The 11,935-nt window shown below is 40.0% G+C and overlaps 1 protein-coding gene across 1 annotated transcript in view; it reads right to left on the reverse strand.

Moving 5' to 3' along the window:
* The window catches only part of LOC140210901 (dynein axonemal heavy chain 8-like), a 1,093,299-nt gene extending 1,081,936 nt beyond the window's left edge, over positions 1-11,363 (reverse strand). Inside the window, exons 1-2 of the mRNA XM_072280167.1 lie at positions 11,298-11,363; positions 10,570-10,704 (exon numbers count right to left, since the gene is read on the reverse strand). Coding sequence (XP_072136268.1) covers positions 10,570-10,704; positions 11,298-11,333 — 171 coding nt within the window. The 5' untranslated portion in view covers positions 11,334-11,363. The remainder of the gene's footprint in view (positions 1-10,569; positions 10,705-11,297) is intronic.
* Positions 11,364-11,935: the final 572 nt, after the last annotated feature.

Below are 11,935 nucleotides of genomic sequence, written 5' to 3' on the forward strand. Positions count from 1 at the left end.
CTTCTCAAACTTCCGCTAATGAACATTGACTTCACTTTTATGGTGCTGCTTGAAATTCCAACATCTGCAGATTTCCTCGTGTTTGCGTATATACAAACCTATCTCATCCGTGCAATACTGCATACAACACTCCAAATATGGTCTCAACTACAGCTTGTACAACTTCAACATAACATTCCAACTCCTGTACTTAGTGCCCTGATTTATGAAGGCCAATGTGCCAAAAGCTTTCTTTACAATCCTTCCTACCTGTGACCCCACTTTCAAGGGATTATGGATCTGTATTCCTAGATTATTTTGTTCAATGATGCACCTCAGAGCCCAGCCATTTACTGTGTACGGGTCTTATGTTGATTTAAACTCCAAAAAAATGCAACACTTCACACTTATCTGCACTAAATTCCACTACGCCCCCAAATTTTGGTGTCATCCACAAATTTACCAATCTAGCTCAACACATTATCATCTAAAACATCAATATAGATGATAAACAGCACCAGACGCATCACCAATTCTTGTTGCACACCATTAGTCAGAGAGACAAATCTCTATCACTTTTTGATTTGTCCCACTAAGTTGGATGTAACTGGCTACTTAATGTTGAGTATTAAGTGACTGAACTTCTTGACTAGCCTCCTATGCGAGGTTTTGTCAAATGCCTTGCTAAGACCATATAGACAATATCCACCGCCTTTCCTTCAACAACCTTCTTAGTAACCTCTTCAGTATAGTTATATAGGATTGGTTAGACATGGCCTACCAAGCTCAAAGTCATGTTGACTTTCCCTTATCAACCCTGCCTATCCAAATATTTATATCTTACCTTTAGAATATCTTCCAATAATTTATCCATGACTAACTTCAGGCTCACTGCCCTATAATTTCCAGTTTATTCTTAGAGCCTTCTTGAACAACAGAACAACATAGCTATCATCCAGTCCTGCGGTACCTGACCAGTGGCTGAATATCTTTCCCAGGACCACTGCAATTTCTGCACTAGCCTCCCACAAGGTCAAGGGAACACTTTGCCAGGCCCTCATTCATCTCAAGATAACTTTATACCTGTTTCCTGAATAAACACAGATGCAAAAAATCCATTTAAGATCTTCCCCATCTATTTCGGCTCCATGCATAGATTACTATGCTGATCTTCAAGAGGATCAAATTTGTCCCTTGTCATCCTTTTGCTCTTAATATAGCTATAAAAACCCTTGGGATTCTCTTTCATTTTGTCTAACAGAGAAACCTCATGTCCTTTTTTAGCCCAATCCATCATGGGTAAAGCCCTCCTCTCTACTGAGCATATTTACATGGACCACTATTGCAGGAAAGCAGCATCCATCAGCAGGGTCCCCCACCATCCAAGTCATGGTCTCTTCCCACTGCTGCCATCAGGAAGAAGATATAAGAGCCTCAGGACTCACACTACCAGGTTCAGGAACAGTTATTACCCCTCAACCATCAGGCTCTTGAACTAGTAGGGTTAACTTCATTTGCCCTGAACTGTTCCCAACAGCCGATAGATTCACTTTCAAGGACTCTACATCTCATGTTCTCAATATTTGTTGCTAATATATTTATTATTATTATTCTCTTCTATTTGCAGTTTGTTGTCTTTTGCACATTGGTTGTTTGTGCACCCTGTCGAGTGTGGTCTTTCATTGATTCTATAATGGTCCTTGGATTTTCTGAGTATGCCCACAAGAAAACAAATCACAGGGTTGTATATGGTGACATATATGCACTTTGAACTTACTTTAAGTTTACCTCAGACTTCGCACTTTTCCTGATCATATCGTTTTCTTATACTCCTCAAGCACCTCATTTGATCCTAAATGCCTAGACCTCCTTATTTTTCCTCACCAGGGCCTCAATATTTCTTAATCACCAAGGTTTTCTAAACCTGTTATCCTTGTCTTTTATTTGACCAAGAACATACAGATTCTGTATTCTCAATATATCCCTTTTGAAAGCCTCTGACTTATCAAGCATCTCTTTGCTGGAAAACAGCCTATCCCAAACTACCCCTGCCCGATCCCTTCTGATGCCATCAAAACTGGCCTTACTCCAATCTCAACACAGTGACCAGTTCTATCTTTCTCATAGTTATCCTGAAAGTAATAGAATTATGATCACTAAATCTAAAATGTTTTCTTCAACACAATTTTGTCACCTGCCCTGTTTCATTCCCCAAAAGGAGATCCTGTATCACATTCTCTCTATATGGATCATCTGCATATTAAGGAAACTTTACTGAACATTTTTGACCAACTTTATTTTATTCAATCCCATTACAGTATGAGATTCCCAGACAATATGTGGACAGTTAAAATGACCTTTTATCACAACTTTATATATCTTGCAACTGTCTGTTATATCTCTACAAACTTGTTTCTCTAAATTTGCTGACTATTGTGCAGTCTACAGCATAAAGTCTCTTTTTATTCTTCAATTCCATGCTAATTGTTTCAGCAGAAGAGTCCTCCAGTGTGTTCTCTCTGAGCAATGCTGTGACATTTTCCCTGATACATAATGCTATCCCTTCCCCTCTATTATGTCTAAAACATTGGAACACCAGAACATTCAGCTGCCTGTCCTTTCCCTCCTGCAACCAAGTCTCCCTAATGGCTACATCATAATTCCACGTGCTGATCCAGGTTCTAAGTTCATCTGCCATCCCTACAAAACCCTTGTATTGAAATAGATGCATCTTAGAACATTAGCCCCACCTTGATAATCAACCAGTTAATTTCTGTCTTTGCTTGTAGGCTTAACACCTACTTTCCCAACATCCATTCCACCTGCTGCCCTGCCACTCTGGTTCCCACCCACTGTAACTCTACTTTAAACAACCCAAGCAGCACCAGCAAACTTTCCCACAAGGATATTGGCCCCACTCTAGTTCATGTGCAAAATGTCCCATTTATACAAGTCCCACCTGCCTTGGAAGAGAACCTAATGATTCAAAATCTGAAACCCCCCCTCCTGCACCATCTTCTAAGCCAAGTGTTGAAATGTATTATCTTCTTATGTCTTGCCTCACTAGCACACGTGTGAGGGGATCCAGGAGTGCCCCTATTTACTGCTTGGAGAGAGACATTTATCATTGATGGTTTGTTTGGAAAGCAGAGAGAGACAGAGTTATTTACCACCGATATGTTGCTTTTGAAAAGAGAGAGACGAAGCTTAACAGTGGACTGTCACTTTAAGGCATTGGAAGTAACTTTGGATTTTTACTGAGTTTGGAGTTGGAGACAGCACCAAGCAGCTCGTAAGTTGCTACGGTGACCAAAGACAGATTGTTGATATTTCTTCAAGGACTTGTTGCCTGCTTGTGCACTCCTTTACAGATAAAGGAGGGAGGGACTCTTTGAATGACAGGTGATGCTCAGCCTGGTGAAATAAATAGGAGGTCAGATGATACAGACCTCAGGACACATGATCTGGACACTGAATGAGCACTGTTGTGCCCGCAGGAGAAAGTGGGTTTTGGAGGATCGATCAGGTGGATCGATTCCAAATTGTATTCCAGCGGTGAAGAAGGGGTTGACTGGTGGGGAGTGTTCTATGTGTCCACCCTTGCCGGGGTGATAGCTCCACCACAGGAAAACTGGTCCCCCCAGTTAAAGTCACAGTCGGTGACTTGTAAAGGATTTCGGAGGACGACGAGAAGATCGATGGCATCAGCTCACCTGAAGACTCAACTCACTCTCTCTCTTCATCACTACTCAACTAAATACCACGAACTGAACTGAACTGAACTTTACTCAACATCGTAAGACTGTATCTTTTTACCCCTAGACTTCAGGAAGCTCGGTTTTCATACACATATATTCCACACTTACTTTTATATATAATCATTACTACCCTGTTTGATTTATCTACATTTATATTACTGTATTGCGTAGTTACTAATAAATATTATTAGATTGTAGCAATACGAGACTCCAAAGTGTTTTCCATCTCTGCTGGTTTCTTAACCCCTGTCACGGGGTATGTGACACACGGCATTCCTGAGATCAACCTCCCCCCCCACCCCCTCAGAAGTTCTGTCTTTTAACAGCACCAGATTCCCTGGACTCACTTTACAGGTTCTCATCACCCTTGTATGCTATATTCTCCCTGTGCTTCTTCGTGGTGAATATTAATACTCACCTAGTAACTCATCCACTTCCTCAGTCTCCAGTCATAAATTTCTCCATTGTCTCTGAGTGGATGTAGCTTCTCTCTAGCTACTCCCATTTCTAATGTATGCATAAAATGCCTTGGAATTTTCCATAATTCTATTCGTCAAGGACATCTCAAAGCCCCCTTTGGTTGATCTGACTTCCAATCTGATTTTTTTCCTGCTTCCTTTTATTTCCTTAAGGGTCGTGTCTGATTTTAGTTTCCTAAACCTTACCTCTATTTCCTTTTTCCATTTGACTAAATCTACATCTCCCTTCATCCAACATTCCTGAACCTTGTCTTCCTTCCTCATAGGAACATGCTGGCCCTGAATTCTGGATCAGCTTGTTTTGAAATGTTTCAAAACTATTTCAAACAAAAATCTGAAGGAAATCAAAGCTCAAGCTAAATTTATTATCGAAGTACATATATGTCACCATATACAGTGCCTATGAAAAGTATTCACCCCCCTCCCCACAGAAGTTTTCATGTTTTATTGTTTTACAACATTGAATCACACTGGATTTAATTTAGCTTTTTTTGACACTGATCAACAGAAACACTTTCATGTCAAAGTGATAACAGATTTCTACAAAGTGATCGAAATTAATTACAAATATAAGACAAAAATAATTGATTGTATAAATATTCACCCCTTTCAAGTCAGAATTTAGTAGATGCACCTTTGGCAGCAATCATAGCCTTGAATCTGTGTGGATAGGTCTCTATTAGTTTTGCACATATGGACACTGCAATTTTTTCCCCATTCTCCTTTACAAAACTGCTCAAGCTCTGTCAGATTGCATGGGGATCATGTGTGAACAGCCCTATTCAAGTCCAGCCATAAATTCTTAATTGGATTGAGGTCGGGATTCTGACTTGGCCACCCGAGGACATTAACTTTGTTGTTTTTAAGCTATTCATGTGTAGCTTTGGCTTTATGCTTGGGGTCATTGGCTTGCTGGAAAACAAATCTTTTCCCAAGTCACAGTTCTCTTGCAGACTGCAACAGGTTTCCCTTCTATTTTACTGCATTCACTTTACTCTCTACCTTCATAAGCCCTCCAGGGCCTGCTGCGGTGAAGCATCCACACAGCATGATGCAGCTACCACCATCCTGCAAGGTAGGGATGGTGTGTTTTGGATGATTTGAGGTTCTTGGCTTACGCCAAATACAGCATTTCATCTGATGGCTAAAAAGCTCAATTTTGGTTTCATCAGACCATAGAACCTTCTTCCAGCTGACTTCAGAGTCTCCCACATGCCTTCTGGCCAACTCTAGCTGAGATTTCAAGTGATTTTTTTTTTTGAACAATGGCTTTCTCTTTGCCACTCTCCCATAAAGCTACGACTGGTGTAGCACCCGGGCAACAGTTATTGTATGCACAGTCTTTCCCACCTCAGCCACTGAAGCTTGTAACTCGTCCAGAGTTCTCATAGGTCTCTTGGTGGCCTCCCTCACTAGTCCCCTTCTTGCGCACTCACTCAATTTTTGAGGATGGTCTGCTCTAGGCAGATCTACACCTGTGCCATATTCTTTTCATTTCTTGATGATTGACTTAACTGTACTCCAAGGGATATTCAGTGACTTGGAAATTTTCTTGTATCCATCTCCTGACTTGTGCTTTTCAAAAACCTTTTCATGGAGTTGCTTGGAGTATTCCTTTGTCTTCATGGTGTAGTTTTTGCCAGGATACTGACTCACCAGCAGTTGGACCTTCCAAATACAGGCGTATCATTACTCCGATCAATTGAAACCTCTTGAATGCACACAGGTTTCTAAAAACAGATCACCATTTAACACACGCACCTGTCCTGCTGAAGGGTCTCAACCCGAAACATTGACTGTACTCTTTTCCATAGAAGCTGCCTGGCCTGCTGAGCTCCTCCAGCATTTTGCATGTGTTGCTTGGATTTCTAGCATCTGCAGATTTTCTCTTGCTTGTGATTGAATTACCATTTAACTAATTATGTGACTTCTAAAACCAACTGACTGCACTGGTGAAGATTTTGTGTGTCATATTAAGGGGGTGGGGTAAATAGTTATGCAATCAATTATTTTGTATTTTATATAAGTAATTAATTTAGATCACTCTGTAGAGATCTATTTGCACTTTGACACAAAAGAGTCTTTTTCTGTTATCAGTGTCAAAAAAGACAAATTAAATTCATTGTGATTCAATGTAAAATTTTAAAACATGAAAACTTCCAAGACACTGTGCAACCCTGAGATTCGTTTTCTTGCAGGCATACACAATAAATCTAAGAAACACAATGGAGTCAGTGAAAGACCTCACCCAACAAGGACAATCAATGTTCCAAAGATAACAAAATGTGCAAATACAAAGTGAAAATAATAATAATAACAATTAATAAATAAGGAATAAATATCAAGAACATGAGATGAAGAAAGTGACTCCATAGGATGTGGGAACAGTTCAGCGATAGAGCAAGTGAAGTTATCCCCTCTGGTTCAAGAGACTGATGGTTAAGGGTCAGGCAACATCTGTGGAAGAAAACAGGCAATCAACAATCTGGTTGAGATCCTTCATTTGTACTGAAAGATAAAGGGAAGATAGACATAAGAAAAGGTGGAGTGAAAAGCAGTGTGGATCCAGGTGAGGAGAAGCAATAGGCAGATGAGGGGAGGGACAGTGGAAGAAGCATCAGAAGCTGCAAGGTGACAGTCGGAAATAACAAAGTGCGGAAGATGATGGAATCTAATAGGAGAGGAAGGTGGAGCATGGAATGAAGGTGTGGAACAAATTAATTTCAGTGACTTTGCTACCTATTTCCAACATACCTTCAAAATCACTTGGCCCATCTCTAACACCTCTCCCTGTTATCTTGATCTCTCTGTCTCCATTTCAGCCACTGAGATCAACAACAAACTCACTGAATCCTACCCTGTCACCTTTACTCAGTTCTTCCATCCCCACATCTGTTCTAGAGGCTTTCCACTCCAAGACAACCAGACATCCTTTATTTTTCAGAAATTGAGGTGTAACCTCACTGATATTGATGCAGCACACATCACTTCAATTTCCTGCATTTAGAAACATAGAACACCTACAGCACAAAGCTGCGTCGAACATGTCCTTACCTTAGAACTACCTAGGCTTACCCATAGCCCTCTATTTTTCTAAGCTCTATGTATCCATCCAGGAGTCTCTTAAAAGACCCTATTGTTTCCGCCTCCACCACCGCCACCAGCAGCCCATTCCACGCACTTACCACTCTCTGCGTAAAAAACTTAACCCAGACATCTCCTCTGTACCTACTTCCAAGCACCTTAAAACTATGCCCTCTCGTGCCACCCATTTCAGCCCTGGGAAAAAGCCTCTGATTATCCACACGATCAACGTCTCTCATTATCTTGTACACCTCTATCAGGTCACCTCTCATCTTCCATCGCTCCAAAGAGAAAAGGCCAAGTTCACTCAACCTATTCTCGTAAGGCATCTTCCCAATCCAGGCAACATCCTTGTAAATTTCCTCTGCACCCTTTCTATGGTTTCCACGTCCTTCCTGTAGTGAGGCAACCAGAATTGAGTACAGTACTCCAAGTGGGGTCTAACCAGGGTCCTATATAGTTGCAACAATACCTCTCAGCTCTTAAACTCAATCCTATGATTGATGAAGGACAATGCTCCGTATGCATCCTATCAATGTCCCGCTGTAACTTCTGACAGCCCTCCACACTATCCACAACACCCCCAAACTTTGTGTCATCAGCAAATTTACTAACCCATCCCTCCACCTCCTCATCCAGGTCATTTATAAAAATTACAAAGAGTAGGGGGTCCCAGAACAGATCCCTGAGACACACCATTGGTCACCGGCCTGTACTCTTACCCTAGTCCACCTCAGACAGACCAGGAATAGAGCTCCTTGGTCCTCACCTACCGGCCTACAAGCCTAGGTATCTGTTCCTATTAAATTTTTCTACTCTCATCTTAAACCTATGATCTGATATAAATAATTGACACTGATTGTAAACAGCTGAAATCCCACCATCACAGACTCAAAATGATCCATTTCCTGTTCATTAATCTAGTCCTCAATCCACATCAGAACACTATCACTAATCTCATATGTTCAAATTCTAATGAGTAATTTCCTGTGTTCTTCCTTATTGGAGCCTCCTCAATGTTCAAATACACCAAATCCATTATTCTGCCTTAGCTTGTGACAACCCTAAAAAGCATGAACGAACTTGTTACACAAGATTTCCCTTAAATAAATCCATGATAATTTTACCCAGTAATTTTATTACTATTTTCTACACGCCATACTACCACTTCCTTAATAGTTTATAGTATGCTCCCCACTTTGGACATCTGTAAAAATAACATGCAGTTCATTGTTTTTCACTCTCTTTCCTTAAATGGTTTGATTACATTTTCCACCTTCTAATCTGCAGAAACTATTCAAAAAGTTGATTTTTAAAAATAGAAACCAGTGCATCCATTATCTGTAGAGACATCTTCTTCAAAAGCTAACCAATATCACTGTCCTCTACTAAGTCAACATCTCAAGCATTGTGGCCTTAATTATTCATATACCCCAAACCAGTCTACTCAAAGAGGCACTCCACTTTGAACTCTGCTACAGGAAGAGATACCAGGTACACAATGGAAAAGACTTAATGATGAGTTCAAAGCCTCTTTGAAAACAAAAATGCAACATTCTCACGTTTTCTTTGGAAACCCTAACCCATAGCCACTAAAAGAGGAAGAACATTTTGAAGACCTTGGGTTCATGTACCGAAAGCAAGCAAAAATCTAGTGCAAATGGCAGAAGTAACATACCATCATACACAAACTACTCAGCCCCTCTCCAATCAGAGTCCCCCTACTCCTATGGATCAGTCTGTTGCGCACATCAATCATTTCAGAACTCACAAAGTCCATGTAGAAGCAATTCTTCCACAATCTGAGGGAATGCCTGAGAACAGCTAGTTTATTGATCTATCAGACAATTCATACTTCAAACCCTTGATGCTTTCGATGCTTTGATTCTGGTTTTAAATTGAATAGTGTTTTGGTTTCTTTTCTCTGGAGCATCGGTAGCTGGGGGAAAGACTTGATAAGTGTTTATAAAATCATGAGAAGCATAGAAAGGGCAGACAGTCAGAATTTTTCCCAGGGTAGAAGTGTCATACACAAGAAGACATGCATTTTAGGTGACAGGGGAAAATTTAAAGAAGACATGCAGGGCAATGTTTTTTGCACAGAGTAGTGGGTGTCTGGAACAGGCTGCCAAGCTTAGCAGTGTAACTAGATGTGCTAGAAATATTTAACAGGCTTTTAGATAGACAAATGAATATATATATAGGAAGTAGAGGGATAGGGACCATGTTCAGACAGAAAGATTTAGTTTTTGTCATTCTTTTCACACAGACATCGTGGGCTGAGGGGCCTGTTTCTATGCTGTACTCTTTTATGTTCTACAGTATATGAAATCATGACTCTAACTAAATTGGGTTATATACAATCCTTGGTTTAGCATTTGTACTAATGTGTTGGATCTGGATTACAAAATATACATGGGCTTCCAGATCAGCGAGGAATTTCATTTAAAAATTCCATTCTTCATTTTATTCCAATATAATGCCTTCAAACACACGCCTATGAGCCTTGGTTCTAGCTTCTTGTATTTTTATACCATTTACCTTCTCGCTATTGCCAACAGTAATTTCAACTGTCTTGATCCTGATTTCTGGAGTGTCTTTGCTAAATCACTTACCTTCCTCTCCTAGTTGTGGGAAAAGTGACCAGTAACAAGTCTAAACCTGTACTAAACAGTAGGCTAAAATACCTGCTTCTGTGCTTCATCTCATGTAACTCAAAAGCTTTAATTCTACTGTAAGTCTCTTCTGTGAGATGTCCTAGGCCACTTTGAAACTGTTCAAGTTATCTGTTGACTCCAAATTTGTTAGTCTTTCATCGTAAAAAAAAATAAACAGATGATGTCTAGATAACTTCAGTTCCTAAATATTCTGAACCATCTTAAGATGTACAAATATATTTTGTGTCATTTTTCATTCAGAGATTGTGCCCACTTGATGGATCAGGCTTCATTCAGTATAGTGATTAAATCTTGTCTGTTCATAAAGAAGATCCAAACATATTATCTGCTCAAATACATACCAATTTGCCCTTCATAAAAAAATAGAAAAATTTCCAGTATATTAGAGTAGAGCAGTGATGTTAAAATGGAACTTCATTTTTTTATTCAGAGGGTGAAAGGGAAATGAGAAAATTGTAAGAAAATAAACATACAAAATGTTATCATCCTATAAACGAGGAATAAAGGATTGTTTCTCCATAGAGTAACTAAGAAAAGTAAGAAGCAAAGTAATATGAAAACAATTAATACATTTTAAAACCTATTACTTACAGATAGTGAATCCAAGATAAATTCTTCTACATCAGTTTTCTGCAGCTGAAGTTGTTCAGCCAATACATCAATAATATAGTGATGTGTTTGAGCAAGTTTCATTTTTCTTCTTTCCCTAGCTTCCCTGTACCTTGCCTAAATTCAAAAATTAAACATAAGTGAATAGATTCATTGACAAACGAGAGAAGATCTGCAGATGCTGGAAATCCAAGCAACACGCACAAAATGCTGGAGGAACTCAGCAGATCAGGCAGCATCTATGTAAAAGAGTACGGTCAATGTTTCAGGCTGAGACCCTTTCAGGAGAAAAAGGCAACAAAAAGACAGGCAAAGAGCTAGGGCTAATGCAGGTACCCATGGCCACACCCTGGATTTGTACAAAGTGAGATGAGTCAAAAGAGAAATTGTTCAGGGTAAGAACAAGTTCATCCAAGGGTATTGGTGGACTGAAAATGGTTAGATTTTGTTGTACAGAGTAACCTAGGGCTTTAAGCCCTTAATGATGAGGAATAGAGACTGGACATCCATAGTGAAGTTGAGATAGAGGTGGCCAGGAAATCAGAAGTTGTCCAAATGGTGGAGAGGATCAAGGTGTCCCAAAGTTCATGGAGTTCTATGGAACAGGCAGACACAGAACAAATGGAAAAAATGAACTTTAACATGGTACTTTTTACTTGCTTGTTCGTTTCATCTCATTTTTCAAAAATATCATGCACTTAACAAAATACCTGTTTTTCTTTTATTGTCTCCTGTAAAGCTAGCATTCCAACAGTACTTCGACGAACTTTACTAAGTCTTTTCTCCTGAGAAAACCCACTTAAATCCAGATTCGTTCCACTGAAATTTGAAGTAAGGCCGACTGGATTCATTTTTGAAACCTAAAATGGACAAGTTAAAGTTCATCCATTACAATAGATTAGTTGTGTATATACATTCTTATCATTGAAGCCAAAACCACAAAGCTATTCTGAGGGGTTATTCCCAGACACAAGAGCTTCTGCAGATGTTGGTAATCTTCAGCAATACACACAAAATGCTGGAGGAACTGAACAGATCGGGTAGCACCTATGGAGAGAAATAAGCCTTCAACGTTTCAGGTCAAAACCCTTCATCAGGACTAGAAACGAAGAGTGCAGAAACCAGAATAAGGAGGTGGAGAGGGAGTGGGCAGAGTACAGGTTGGTGAGTGATAGGTGAGACCATGTGAGGGGGAAGGTGGGTGGGTGGGAGAAGCCAGGAAATGATAGGTGGAAGAGGTAAAGAGCTGAAGAAGATGATTGGAGAGAACTGTGGACCATTGAATAAAGGGAAGAAGGTGGAAAATCAGAGGGTGCTCATGGCAGGTCATGAGGGTGGAGGAGAAGAG

This window comes from Mobula birostris, chromosome 2 (assembly GCF_030028105.1).
Source record: "Mobula birostris isolate sMobBir1 chromosome 2, sMobBir1.hap1, whole genome shotgun sequence".
NCBI lineage: Eukaryota > Metazoa > Chordata > Chondrichthyes > Myliobatiformes > Myliobatidae > Mobula > Mobula birostris.